This window comes from Macadamia integrifolia, chromosome 8, assembly GCF_013358625.1.
Source record: "Macadamia integrifolia cultivar HAES 741 chromosome 8, SCU_Mint_v3, whole genome shotgun sequence".
NCBI lineage: Eukaryota > Viridiplantae > Streptophyta > Magnoliopsida > Proteales > Proteaceae > Macadamia > Macadamia integrifolia.
Window position 1 is genome coordinate 19054819 of NC_056564.1, and position 15499 is coordinate 19070317.

General features: G+C 36.8%; 1 protein-coding gene and 1 long non-coding RNA gene across 7 annotated transcripts in view; both read right to left on the reverse strand.

The window, feature by feature from the left end:
• Positions 1 to 8147, reverse strand: part of LOC122087035 (methyl-CpG-binding domain-containing protein 13-like) — an 18035-nt gene extending 9888 nt beyond the window's left edge. The window contains exons 1-3 of one of the 6 annotated variants that reach the window (XM_042656004.1): positions 7500 to 8147; positions 5129 to 5242; positions 4918 to 5016 (exon numbers count right to left, since the gene is read on the reverse strand). In XM_042656004.1, coding sequence (XP_042511938.1) covers positions 4918 to 5016; positions 5129 to 5242; positions 7500 to 7583 — 297 coding nt within the window. In that variant the 5' untranslated portion in view covers positions 7584 to 8147. The remainder of the gene's footprint in view (positions 1 to 4917; positions 5017 to 5128; positions 5243 to 7499) is intronic. The other 5 variants (XM_042656006.1, XM_042656005.1, XM_042656008.1 and 2 more) reach the window with 5 other exon arrangements.
• Positions 8148 to 10257: 2110 nt separating this feature from the next.
• On the reverse strand, positions 10258 to 11380 carry LOC122085540. Its single transcript, XR_006142148.1, has 2 exons — positions 11063 to 11380; positions 10258 to 10970 (listed from the first exon to the last, which is right to left on the reverse strand). It is a non-coding gene; the product is annotated as an uncharacterized LOC122085540 (long non-coding RNA).
• Between the last annotated feature and the right edge of the window lie 4119 nt (positions 11381 to 15499).

Here is a 15499-nt window from a genome sequence, read left to right on the forward strand (position 1 = left end):
AAAGGCCTTTTTTATTTTTTGCGCCCTTCACCCCTTTTAGTAGTTGATGCAGATTCATTATTGAAATGAGCTTGTTTTTATTAAGACTAAGCCTTGGGTTGGGTTATATATGTTTTGAGCCTTTGATCCTTCGTGTTTTCTTTGTAATGGACCACTTTAATGGGCCTTTAATATGGATTTAGGCTAGTCATACGGGATTAGTTAAGTTAATTCCTTATTTCTTTATTTGACTTGCTATTGAGTGTTTTAGTTAGGCTGGATTAGGAATCTATAGGTCCAGTATTGTTTTGAGTATGTTTTCTTTGTCATGTCAGTTCTTCATTATCCACACTTGAATTATCCTTTGAGTTAAGACCTTGTCTACTGGTTACTGTTTTGAGTCTTTTCAAACACAACTACATTAAGTGGTATAAGAGCATAGCAATGGATATTTCATCAGGGCTTCTGAATCCACCTGATTTGATGGGTAAGTAATGGAAATGTTACAACAGTTACAAACATAGTTGAATGACGGTCAGAAGAGTATTGAGGGGAGGTTGTTGGCCATAGAAGCTTGGAATACCACTCCTATACCAATACAACATAGTAACATACCATTTGATAGAGAAGACAAATATCAGGCACATTCTACAACTCATGTTTATAAGTGAAGGTTCATAGGTAGAGGTTCACAAAGAGTTCCTACGGTGCAACCAACTTTTGAATAGCATATATGGAGAAATTTTAATGTTGATTAGCCTACACTTAACCAACACACTGGTGACTAAGGTCAAACATGAGCTCACGGAGTACAGTGGCCAACATGAGTCACAGGTAGTTTATGGCTGGTTGGCTAGTCTAGATAATTAGTTTGAGTGGTTCGAAATCTCTAAAGCAAGAAAGACGAGATTGGCTTAAACTAAGTTAGTGGGCTCAATACGTGAGTGGTGGAGGACCTATGAGAGGGACCTTGAAGACTATGGCAGAGTACCCACTAAATAAGGGTGATGAAAGAAGATCTGAAAGACAAATACTTGACGGACTTTCCGAGCACGAGAACAAGATCAATTAAATTCCCTTCAACAAGATTACCACCAAAGGGCCTTCGAAGCTGATGAAAGCTTGAAGTATCCGTCAATGAAAATCAACTTGCAGGTTGGAGATTGTTGGATGTCTGACACCAACACTGTTAAAGCACAAGTTGAGCTCTATTCTTCACCATCAAAGGAAGCAATCAAATAAAAGGAGCTAGAAGTTGCAGATAAAACTGAAGTGATCACGGTGAATAGTGATGATAAAGAAGAGGCAGTTTTTGATGTTTCAAGGACGGAGGGTTAATGGGTAGAAGAATTTACTGAAGAGGTCTACGTTGAAGAGACTGAAGCAGACAAAGCTGAAACAGTGGAAGATGAGGTGGTGGTTGAGAACTCTTCACAAGAAATCATCAACATTCAAGATGTTCTAGAAGAAGTAGAGCTTGTGCCTCAAGTCTTCGATGAGAAGGTTACCAACGTTGAGGACTCTATTACTACATTCAAAGGTCTAGCACATAAAGTTCATTATGTCACCTTGGTTTTTTGAAGACTACATTCCTAACATCCACAAGAAACCAGAATTTTGTTTGGGAATGATCAAGGTTGCAACTCATATGTTGTTCCCCCTCATCATTTTTTAAGGACGGATTTTTTCAAGCTCGGGAGAGTTGATGCAGGTTCATCACCTAAATGGATTTGTTTTATAAGGAATAAGGCTTGGGTTGGGTTATATATGTCTTAGGCCTTTGATCCCATGTGTTTTCTTTGTAATGGCCTTCAATATGGGTTTAGGTTAGGCATATGGGATTAGTTAATTTGATGTCTTTATTTATTTATTTATTTACTTGCTATTGAGTGTTTTAGTTAGGATGGATTGGGAGTCTATAACTGCAGTCATGTTTTGAGTCTATTTCTTTGCTATTTCTTTGTTATAACTACAGTCATGTTTTGAGTCTATCTGAATCAGATCACTCCTCCTTACTGGTGCATCCCAGGCCTCCGTTGAACATGGCCATGATACCTCAAATGACTTTCTTAGATCTTATCATGGATCGAAGCAACTCCCCAATCCTCTCTAATATGTTCATTCCTTACTTTATCCTTTGTAGTTTTGCCACACATTCATCTTAACATCATCTCTGCTACTCAAAGCTTATCTATATGACACTTCTTAATTGTGTAACATTCTGCCCCATACATCATAATTGGTCATACTACAGTCTATACAATTTTCCTTTTTAAGCTTTAAAGGAATACGTCGGTCACACAACACTCCGTACGCACCTCTCCACTTCATCCATTCCACCTTAATTCTCTATAAAACATAATCCTCTATGTCGCCTTCTTCATTTATGGTTGACCCCAAATATCTAAAATAGTCACTTTGTCTTATCTCTCTCTCTCTCTCTCTCTTCAATCTTCACCATATTGTTATCCATCATAGTTTGACTAAAGTTACACATTGTATACTCCGTCTTTAATCTACTTATCTTAGAACCTCTTGTTTCTAAGGTTGATCTTCATACTCCAACTTAGTGTTAATCCCTGCTTTTCCTCGGGACCTCGTCTTGAATGTTCCTAATTAAATACCATCCATGATAAACGCAAACAAGTAAGGGCTTAAAACTTGTTGTAATATGGGTACATGGGTCGAATCGTCTATGGGGGTATTTTTGTCTTGTATCCATTCTATATGATAAATAAAAGTTGGCATATGTCTTATTGGACATGTTATTCATCAATTCAATTTCAACATGTAGAGGACAGAGAGGACACATGGGATCTCATTTGTCTTCCCTCACAAAAGAAGATGGTTGGTTGTAAGTGGGTCTTCACAGTTAAACAAAGATTTAATGCTACAGTGGATCGTTATAAAGCCAGGCTTGCTTCCAAAGGCTTCACTCAAAGTTATAGGATTGACTACTTGGAGATATTTGCTCCAATGGCCAACATGAACACTATCCGTGTTATTTTGTCCTGTGTTGTTAATTTACGTTAGGATCTTCAACAATTAGATGGGAAAAGACCGCTTTCCTTCATGGGGAACTTGAGGAGGAAGTGTATATGGACATTCCTCTTGGGTTTGCATCCTTTAAAACTCAATGTAGAGTGTGCAAGCTGAAGCGTGCATTATATGGGTTGAAGCAGTTGCCACGTGCTTAGTTTGGGCATTTTCATAAACCCATGGTTACCGCAGGCTATTCTTAAAGCAATGTTAACCACATATTGTTCATCAAACGATCAGGTGGAAAACTTGCTCTGTTGATTGTTTACGTTGATGGTATTGTTGTCACAAGTAGTGGCATTGAAGAAATTTCTTGCCTCAAGCAATATCTTAGTAAGGAATTCGAGATTAAGGATCTTGGAAAATTTAATTATTTTCTTGGCATTGAAGTTCCCAGGTCCTCCAATGGCATCTACCTGTCTCAGCGGAAATATGTGCTCAACCTTCTTTTTGAGACTGGTATGCTTGGATGCAAGCCGGTAGATAATCCTAATGATGCTAACGCTCACTTGGTTAGCAAGGAAGGTAATACCATGGATAAGGGATGATATCAGAAGTTGGTCAGGCGGTTGATTTATCTTTCTCATACTTGCCCTAACATTTCTTATGTTGTTAGCTTGGTTAACCGGTGTATGCATGATCTTTACTCCACCCACATGGAAGTAGTAGTGCGCATAGTTTTTAAGGCGCTGGTAAGGCGACGCCTTAGCAGCGCCTTGGTGCTGATGCGGTCTAGAGATAGTAAGGCAGTGCTCCGCCTTATGTGAAGTGGCGCCTTATGGGTTTTTTTTTTTTTAAACACATTTTAAAATTACTTGATGAAGATTCCAAATATAGATTTTTTATTGGTAGGTGTATGGTTTTGTTAACACTTGAGATGTATGGGATCAGCTTTACTCCACCAAAAATAACCAAAACAAACAAAACAAAAACACGATTCACAAACAGGGTTTGGATTTTGTCAAGGGTTTTAAGAAAGGGCTTTGAGAAGGAATCAAGGAACAAGGAAGAACCATTGATCCAGGCCACCATTTTGCTCCGGCAGCGGTGAGCTTTATTCTTCTTTGACGGGAGTAGAAATATAGTGGATGACCTTAGGACTTAGGCATTCATTTTGGCATCATAGAGGTAAGAATAATAAATACTTGTATTTTTTATGTCTTCTTTTCTTTATATTTATAATTTTGTTTCATAATTACGTATTTATATTATATGTTAATATGTTATGATGATTAATGATTGATGACTGATGAAGATGAACTTAGTTTATTCACTTTATTGATTTGTTTTCTTGATGAATATCTTATATTGGTATGAATATGAACATTTAATATTTATTTAGCATATGAGTAATAGGATTCAACTAGGATTTGAGCCAAATAGATTGGTTTTATAAAAAAATTACACAGGAACACTTTAGTCGATAAGGCGACGCTTTATGCCCGCCTTATCGCTAAGGCGACGCTTTATGCCCGCCTTATCGCTAAGGCACTCTAAAAGACCCTCAAACGCCTCCGTTGCCTTACCGCCTTAAAAACTATGATAACAATAACAACTGGGACTCCGCAGAGTTGGCAAACCATAAAAGATTTTCTAACAGTTAACTTGAAACAATTATACATTATAGTCAAATTAACAATGAAAGTTATGAAATCTCACATACATGTGACAAATAATGAATGTGAGCAACTGTGCATGGCGTATCTTTCAAGTAATCAAAAGGACCAACACAATAGAAGCACAAAACAAAGTCACAGTGAATGTTTCAACTCTGTGGCTAGATCATGCATCCATGCCCAATAATTCAGTCAATTCTGGTCCCAAAACAAAATGAGCCATTGAGTACATTAGGGGGATGGACACCAAAAGAATAATGATAATACACATAGAAGTGTCTACCTTGTAGTTTTGTCCAACTCTATTACCACTCTTTCTGGTTTGGATCACCACACGCCAGTCAGTGGGTAACCAATTGGGTACATCTTCCATTTGCACAACCTATTGAGTAATAAATAATTAATTGGGACGTACAGAGAAAACCAAAACTAATTGGGATGTACAGAGAAAACCAAAACTAAGGCACAATAAAATGAAATCATTTCAAACTCACTTGCTTCTCATTGTCACTTTTACATCTTTTAATTTTTCGAGGCATGTGATTGCAGAGATTTCCAGATTTAGTATGGCGAGCAACTTCGATCTTGGAACGACACTTCTCACCAGTCTTCAGGTTAATATAATACAAAAAAAGGCACAAATGGATTAATCCTACAAACTTTTCCATCAAACTAATGGCATATCTCAAAACTTTCACAAGATGCCAAATTTGATAGTATTTTCTCCTTATTATTGTTAATTATTTTTCTTCCACCTACCATATACTGTTTTAGTTTAGTGTTCAATCCCACACAGAAGAAAGCATATTGTCAAAACAAAGAGTGATTAAGGTACTCAGACATGATACGCATTATTCAGGTGATGTATCTCAAAAATAGAATTCATAAATTATACAAAAATAGCTATCATTTGAAACTCCTTGAAAAACAAGAACTAAGCTGAAAATATGGAAATTTAGCTTTGAGGGGGTGGGAAGAAGAGGAAAAGAGTCATTGCAAAGTTAATAGATGTCTAAAATGAAATTCAAGTATGTGGGTTCCTTCACACATACAAACTACCAGAACTTGCTTCTAGATAAGTTCAGCCAAATTGCCTTAAGGCCCTTAACACATGAAGAAACTGTCGTGAATAGAATGGCTTTGACTAGTCTAATAGAAAAACTAGAGGATTGTTTCCAAGGTTTGAAATTTCAGATTTTACCCCATTTTATTTGAACCAAAATATTTTGGTCCATTTCGAAACTGCAATTTCGACAAGTCATTTCGTTTCAGTTCGGTAGAAACAGAAATATCTCAAGAATGTTTGCTCGAAAATAATTGTTAATCTAAATAAAGAAATGAGTGTGAAATGAAAACCATTAGTATCATACAGAACAAGGAAGGGGTGAAAAAAGAACAGCCACATTAAATATTTTGACGCAATTCCAAAACCTCAATGCAGGGATGGGCATCCAACATCTATCATATGACCTATGTACATCTAATCTAACCACTATCTACTATGCTTCTTCTACTGATGGCATTGAGAAGAAAGCCACCTCATCCTGAAACTTATACTCATGAAAGAAAGCCACGTCATACTGAAACTAATACCCACAAAGGACTCACAGAATGGTAGCATTTCTAGGTTCCAACCATATCGACTGATGTATGAAGTATTTCCCAAATATAAGCATGCAATCCAGTAGCAGCCTGTGTTTTCTACACGGACAAAGGTGCAGATATCAAAATATGTAAAGATACAAGGTGTCAGATTCATTGAATCCCAGAAAAGAAGGATTGATATTAAATGCAACTTACCGTTTAACTGAGTTATCTGCATTAAGTTTATGTAATAGGATTAGGCATTTGGTGGTAATAAATTATTATGACAGGATAAGCTGATTTTTACTTGAACTTTTAAGCATGTTTAGGAGTTTTTATTATGTCAAACCATAAAAAACATGTTTTTTCTACATAATTATGTGTATGTATATATATATATATATATATATGAACCCGATGTCAAATTGATAGCAACCTAATAAGAGAAAACCGAACCCAAACCAAACCGAAACTAAACCACACCTTATTGGTTTGGTTTGGATTAGCCCATTCTCACCCCAAAACCAAACCTTCCCTTATTGGTTTGGTTCGGATTCACCCATTCTCACCCCAAAACCAATTCAGCTCGACCGAGATTGAATCACTGTTCAATGTTTATTGACCCACTCGAACCAACCAATTGACACCCGCACCCCTCGATAGTCCTTATACAGTCAATCAAGGATTATATCATACTTTAGAAGGGCACTTTGGTCATATCACTCTCTCCCTTTCTTAAAACTCTTACAAAGACGGGAGATCCAAGGATTCAGTGGTTTACGCAAATGAAGGAAAACCCAATAACCCAAACTTCCTATTGTTTCCACTAATAACACACTAGCCGACATACAGACCTCATTTCTCCTGTCGCTTCAGGAACGGTACTTCAAATTCATCACAAAATTGCATTTAGACCCCATCTCTCCATAATCCAGGCATCACAAGTTCGCATGCACTGAAAATGCCGAAAATACAGTGCCTCTAACACGCAGCGAGTATGAAGGACGAATTAGGCAAGCGCAAATGAAGCAAGAAAAAGGCACTTGCATATCCAATCAAACACCAAACCTAATCTAACAATAATAATCAAATTCATGTTCAATAGGTATCAATGCCTTCCATACTAGTTCCAACACTAATTCGTTAACCAAAAACTGATAGGGTAAACAAACATAAGTAAGCAAAATACATAAAGATCGTACATTCCCAAAGCTAAAACCCTAAAAATGATGAAAGCAAAGTTAAAAATGCAAGATAAACGAAGCTCAAAAGTTTAATTACCGAATCCATCTTGCCGTTCGGTCGCTCCTTAGACTCCTCAATCCAGCCAGGCGGTAGCGACTCCGGCGACTTCACAATAGCCATTCAGTAGGAATCTGAAGTTTTCCGGCGATAAACAAACGAGAGGCGACGGCTTTCTCCGATGATCAACACACTGCAAAGCTCTCTCTCTTTCTCTCTCTCACTCGGTGAGCTCTCTCCATCGCTTCCAATCTAGCTCTCGCTCTCGCTCACGGCTCACGCTCTCTGCGCGAGTGAAGTTAGAAGTTGAATATAAACTGTCCATGAATCGAGACAACGAACCTTTGGAACCACGTGTTCCGAAATTCTACGTTGCCATTGGAGACATGCGAAACGTGTCAGATCGCCGGATAATTTTTTAGTGGAAAAAATTTTACTCTACTCCCAAGTTCGAAGCCCCAATATCTCTCCCACTCCCTGGATCCATCTCCGACCTCTCTCACCCTCTTTATTGGGGTCTGATGGTGGAGTTTTACAGGCGACTAAATTAGACGAGACATAAAGAGGGAGATTCATCAGAAAAAGTTATAAAGAGCGAGCGAGCGTGAGTGCGTGGAGAACAGTTCGTTGGCCCGTGTGTTCGTGTGAGCTGAGCTGCCCTGTGACCACCACTGACCCCTTTATTTGTTTTTTCGGGAAACTCTGCTGGGAAGTGCTAGATGCTTTAGATGCTTTCGTACTGTTGGTGGTGACTGGTGAGGGACCGTCGTGACTCGTGAGACCATGAGGGTCTGAGAGGCTTCCATCTTATTAAAATGTGGATGTCTTATTTACTCTTTTAGCCTTGAATTTTTCTTAAAATGTCTTCTGTCGTCTAAGCACCGCTATGGCGCTATCTGAAGTCTCAGATGAGGCCGTCAAAACTGCTATAGAACTATACACATCGACTTTTAGTATCTGTTCGAGAGAAACAGCCGTTGGATTCGGATCTATGAGGATAGATGTGTCGGTGGCTTCAATTCATCTGTCGTTGGTAAATCTAACGGTAGGGAACCCCTTTTGTGACCGACATGATGAGGTTGACATTTTTTTATTATATTATCTTATTAAAATGAATACTGAAGAAAATATGGAGACGTGGGGGTTTTTAATTGTGGGCCTCAGATGATGATATAAACTAATCCGATGCTAATTGGAAAAAGTTCAAGTTGACTAAGATGTCTCCAAATAAATGGCAAAATTACTGTGTATGCTTTGTCTTCCATCAAAATAGGAGAAAATATCACTATCCAGTCGTGTGCTTTTGTGCCAGGCATAAGATGGTGAATTGATCATTTTGCTCCTTATTGGATGTCTTGACATATGTTTTCATAGGCCCTTGCTAACGTAAAGACCATGCCACCAGGTAGCATTCTTTATTACCTCAAATATATCAAAGCCCTAGAGGCCTGTTTGATAACGTTTCTGCCGTTTCTGTTTCAAGAAACGGCAGAAACATAAATTACTATTTCTGGAGACAGAAACGGGTAAGAAAGGTGTTTCATAATTCTTGTTTCTGGAAACAGAAACAGGTAAGAAGGTGTTTGACAAATATTGTTTCTAGGAACGTTGCTAATAGAATATGATGTTTATTTTAATAAAAGTAATTCCACTTTTGTTACTTTCCATAGAAACTCATTACCCTTCATTTTACCCAGACAAACCACCCAACTACCAATTTCCTTATTTCAAACTTACATCATAATTTTACGAAACGAAAAATGTCAACCAATAATAGTAGATTAAAATGTAAATATTCCGGGTATGCCAAATATCTTATAAGTTCCCAATAGTTGGTCATTACCCTCCAACTACCACCTTTATTTATGTCCATGTTATTAATGGCCTCCAGGATATCGGTATATATCCTTCTCTTTTCCTAAGACACATCCATTTCGTTTTTCAGTACTCTAGACTTCTCCTTTTTACCTGAATTGCTCTTTCCAAATAACATTTCACAAAATCAGAGGAATGTGCTGATGGAGAAGACTGAGCTCCAACCATTGAATTGCTTGTTCCACAATCGAAAAACTGTGCACTTGTCGAATTGCTGTCTCCATATATCCATCGGAAAAAATTGGAACCTCGATCATGGGCCTGCAATTACTTATCAACTTAATTACGAAATGTATTCATATAATATAGGTCAAATAGTACTTTCAAAAAATAAAAAACAATAATGTCTCTCAAGTCTAAACTCTTTGTAACAAACGTCAGCATGACCTGCAAGAACTTCAGTTACCCTAACAGGTCTTGTGTAACTACTATCATTTAGAGGTTCTCTCATCCTATACATACTGAGCATGTTTTGGAATTAGTGTACTATAACCATGTCATCATCGTCAGACAATAACCCTGTGATGTCGATTGCAAATTGATTTGACATCCTTGTATTAATAGACACATTCAATATATAAAGAAATTGAGTCCATAAATGTACCATCCAATAGCATTGATTGTTTAAATGAAGAAAAAATAACACTTCCCTAAACCTGCCTAAAAGGATCCATAAGCATTAGCTTAATTGTCCATATGTAATATCCATATCTTAAATTTTTTTCAAACCTACTAACAAGCAACAATCCATCCATAAATCGTAATAATTGACAACTACTTACTTTCCTATTAATATAGTGAAATTAATACGATCATATATCCCAAAGCTACAAATAAATACACATTATGCTAAAAAGCATAATATTTGACAATCCAAAACAGTCATGTACACTACTGTAAGTCTGAAGCACATGCAATCAAATTATAACAAAGCTGCATAAGTTAAACATCAACATCATTCATAGTAGGTGAAACATAATAAGTGTGTCAGTCAGTACGAGGCATATAAAATTCAAACAAACTAACAATTCATTCAGTCTCCCTTAAAACCAATTATTTAAGAAACTGTTACTTTCACTCCTTCAGACCATATAACATCCATAACCTCCTGTCAGGTCTCACTTCAACAAAAGACATGCACCATCGAGGGTCACTGTGTATCTTACGTTGTGCCAACACATACAAATACGTCGGGATATCCTCTAAACTGTCCAGTAGCTTCTGACAACTCATCATGCTATATGGTCCATCAACAATAGGGTCAAAAGGTCGGACAACCATTGAGGTGGCAGAGGTGGATCCATTTTCCATCCTCCATCGAACAAAGGTTCTAAAGTCCTCAGCGGAGTTCGTGAGGGTCCATGTCTGGCTCTTCCTCCTACGATCCATAGGAATCCTATAAAGTCGCCGCTTCAGAGGAGCTAACCCCTTGGGTGTCCCAGTACTAGCATCACTATCATCATTATTAGTGTCCTGTAAATCATCATCAATTTTAGGGTCAGTGGATGTAGGAGTTACAGCAGTTGCCTGTGACAGACCTCTATCCCCATGGGCACTATAGTTAGAGAAGATCTCTAACAACTCTGGCCACTAGGGGAGACCATTTCTTCAATACTTTGCATAATCTTTGTTTCCCTGAAATTCAAAATTTTTTCAATTAATCATCACATTTTGTCCAAAAAGTAAAAAAAAAAAAAACATTATATTAACCAAAGAATATGTCATACCTGAATAGCAGATTCCCACACTGAATCCTCAGCTGTGGCAGTCTAATCATTCGCATCCCATCTAGAATCAGTTGTTTCTAACAAAGACTTTAAGTTATTGTACTCCTTACGTAACTTATTCATCTTGTTACAGAGTTGCTCGTTAGCAAAGGGCCGTTTGAATTCGGCTTCAAGCCCTTTTGTAATGTTGTCCCAGCCAACCTTTGTGAATATGGAGTTTGTCTTCAAACCTTTTTGGACATTCTCAACCATGTGATTGATGAATGATCTTAGCTCTGCTTCATTCCGAATCATAGTAGTACTTTTGGTGGTTGGGGTTCTTGGTAAAAATATTGAGCAAAAGAGGAAAAAAAAGAAGGCCCTTTCTTCTTCTAAATTCATAAATGGTGCTTATCTAATACAGGGGACATGAGAAAGATGAGGAATCCTGTAATCAATAGATAGTTCAGAATTTGAAACAAAAAAACATATTTCTTAAAGATGACACTCAATAGGTGGTTTAATTTGCACTTACTGTTTTTTATGGAGGGCACAGATTTAAGCTACTAGGGATGGGATGCCAATGTGACAAAGAGGGATGCAATTGAAAACTTATGCTATGACCACGATCGGGGAATTCTGAAATTTAAGGACAAACACTGACCAATATGAAGAAGTTACATTCAGGAATTCAAAAATATGGCTTGCATATGAAATTACAGCATAAATATATTATTAAATGTAAACATATACTGCACACATTCACTTTTTTAGATACTTTTTCTGCATCTAGCATATTCAAGGTTGGAAAAATTTCATGTGAGAAATATACCTACTTATATCAGGCTGTATTATGGAGAGAAATCGACCCAAATAAGATACACATAAGGGGAGAGTGTGAAAGCACAAGGATAAGTGTGACCTTGAAGAATTCAAATAACAAACCATTGTTGTCCTCTAACTGGAACATTGCAATGAAGTAGCCTTCCACCCAAACTCACTAACCAAATAGGCAAACTGCTCCTTACTGACCAATAATTTCCTATCCTTGCCCTCCACTTCCAAACCCACAGAGGTTAAAGAAGAAGAACAACAAAAGGGCACCAAAGCTCCCTTTTGTCCCTGCCTGGACTTTCTTCCCTTCTCATTACTTCTCTAAAAAAAAAAGTCATCCCTTATACTATCACCCAATTTCTCCACTTCGACTTTATTACATATAAAGCTGGAAGATGATCTTACTATTAAGGAAATGTAGATACTTGCAGTAAAATGAGCCATATTGTAGGTAGAAAGACAATCCATTCAAATGAACAACATCAACAACAAATGAGAATATTTCTTAATCTACTATACAAACAACAGGAAATAGGAATGATATCTTTGAAATGGATATGGATATCTTTGAAATAGGAATGATATCTTTGAAATTTTCAAAAGAACCGAAAAAATGGAACCCCCTTTCTGCGAAATTCATCTACAGAACAAACCCGTAGCATGGTGGATGTGAAAATTAGGAAAAAGTTTCATGAATATCCGTCCAAAATCCTCTACTGTCATGAGAAAAATCCCAAATGTTACCTGGAAGGCAATGTTTGATTCCCCCCTTTCAACCGAACGGCAGAATGTGTAGTTCCTATGAAATTGAAGCTTCAGAAACGTTGGAGACAAGTCGCCGTTCGCTAATGAGGGATGAATTGTTATAGGGTTTAAAGAAAAATTGGGGGGACCTTAGTTCTTACCGAGCAGATGTGAGAGATCGATTGTGGGAGGAGCAGCTGGACCTTCAAAGAGAGAACACAAGTTTGTATACTCTTCAGATTTGAGGGGAAAACCCACCATTTATCTCTGGAGGTGACTCATCGACGAATCTGGACGAATCTCTACAACAATGAACAAATCTGTCGTATGGGTTCAAGAGGATGAAAAGTAGAGAGTAAACCCTAGGGTTCACGAGAATGAAGATGGGGAAGGATCCGTACTGTTCACGAGGCTGAGGAGGCCCTATTCCGTCGTAGGTTTCCTTCTTTGCAGATGAATCTAGCAGAGCTCCTTCTGGATGAAAAGTAGAGAGTAAACCCTAGAGTTCACGAGGATAAAGAAGGGGAAGGATCCGTACTGTTCATGAGGGTGACGAGGCCCTATTCTGCCGAAGGGTTCCTTCTTCGCAGGAGAATCTAGCAGAGCTCCTTCAGGTACTATGGTGAAGCTTCAATAGGGAAGAGAGGGAAGGGGGTTTGTTTCATCGGGGATGAGTTGTAATTTTTGCCCCATTTTTTTTTTCAAGAAACAGGCGAAACAGGTGAAACTCGTTTCATCATTCATGTTTCTTGAAACATAAATTGTTATAAATTTCAATTTATGTTTTAAGAAACAAATGGAACATAACACTTTTATCAAACGGTTTTAATGTCATTTCTGGCAATAGAAAAACACAGAAACACATTTCTAGAAACAGTATCAAGCGGGCCCCTAGTGTGATTTGGTTTTCGTTTCTTTTTCTCATAAAGATGAAGCTCAATTTTTTATTTTTTTTCCTTTACGAATTTAGGCATCAATATTGTATCGGCTGATTTGTGTTGGTATCAACAATGATACTTAACTAATACCGGATCAATATAAAAATATGTTAGCAAAATTGTCCGAAACATATTGGTAGTGGTGGTTTAGCCAATGATCAATAGTGGTATTATTGATACTGATATTATTCAGTGAACTTAATATGTATTTAAGAGGGCTTGGAAAAATGAAATCGATTGAAGGATATATTATACAGTTTTTCGATACTTCTATGGTTCAAGTGAGTGGAACCGCAATGGAATCAGTTTCCCTGGATTTCAATTCTTTTCTGCTCGAACCAGACAAAATTGATCGAAAATCGACGGGAATTAGCCTGAACCCAAAAATTCGAATATGAATCAATTGTTCTAAATTAGTTGGAATTGGAATCAGAAATAGAATTAGAATCATCATATTTTCGCTTCCGATTCCTCAAACCATGGCTACTTGTGATATCGTAGTGCTTGTACCTCAATTTAATTGTATCATTCAAACCATAGACGAAAGCTACCCTCATCAAAATTTCCATTAATTTTTTTACTGGTAAATGAGTCCCTTTATCCAAAAATATATAAAAATGAATCCACTTTTTCAAACTTATAATGTCTTGTTCGACTCTAAAACTATAAAGAAATAATGGGTTTGCTTAAATGGATTTTCCATATGAATAAGAATATCCTTGGAGAATATGAATTTTCCTAGACGAATGAATCGAAAATGAATGAAGCTTAAACTTCTCACTAGCTTTTCAAATTATCCTTCTTCCTACTTTGCATAATTCTTGATATTCAACTTAAGCTCCATTTAGTTTGCAAGGGAAATTAAAGGAAGGGGAAATGAAGATTTTTAAACTTAAAAGAGAGAGTTTAGAAATCATTATTCATCATAATTATATAAACTACTTAAATGTCATAACATATATAGTAATAATGCTTTTTAGATGTAATTTTTTTTTTCTTTTCAAAATTCAATTGGTTTATATGAAAAGTAGAGTAAATTTTTATAACTAAATATTGACCGATTTATAGTTAATAATAATGAGAGAGCACATGTGGTCATCAATAAGGAGTGAGTTTTTGTATTTCACAAGATTGGGGGCATCATTTCGTCCCTCCCCCTTCCCCCCTCCTCTTATGTCTGGGTTTAAAGGTTAAACCACTAGGAATTATTCTTTCTGGGTTTATAGGTTAAACCACTAGGAAATATTCCTTTGTCCATAATATAATCATGTGAGAATTCGTTGGTGGGTTTAGAAAATCGCAGAAACTTATTTTTTAGATTGTCCATATTAGATAGAAATTCAGAATAACTTTAATAAGTAAAATTTGGTTGGTTTAGATTATTTTCTCAATTTATTGATAAAGAATTCTCTCCACTGACATATTTCAATGTTTAACAAAATATATATACCGAGGACTGCATGGGTGTTTGGCAAGGAAGTGCAAGTAATTTTAACTTGAGGATGATATTTAAAATTATACATAATCACTGGGTCTTATTTGTAAAAAACCAGAAATCTGATATGAGCAGAAAAGTCAACAACAATATTGAATGGGCTACACACGCCTCTAATCCTCAAAATGTCCCCAACAAATGGCCGACCGGTTAGGTCTTACATGTCAATATATCATTAAAAAAAAAAAAAATTAGGTCTTACTTATGTTAGGGAGTGTCATGAGATGATTAGGCCATGGGCAATGAATTTTTTTTTTTTTTATCACATGGAACAATAGTTTGCATATTAAGATTGCCTATGCAAACGTTTAGTCTTTATCATCGATTTCCAAATCATAACGTACATGGAGGTTTTACAATCAAATTCATTGGTTATAAGAAGTAAAATACATTTTTATTTTTATTTTTTCAAAAAATATGATTAACATGTTCAATATAGGTAGTTAA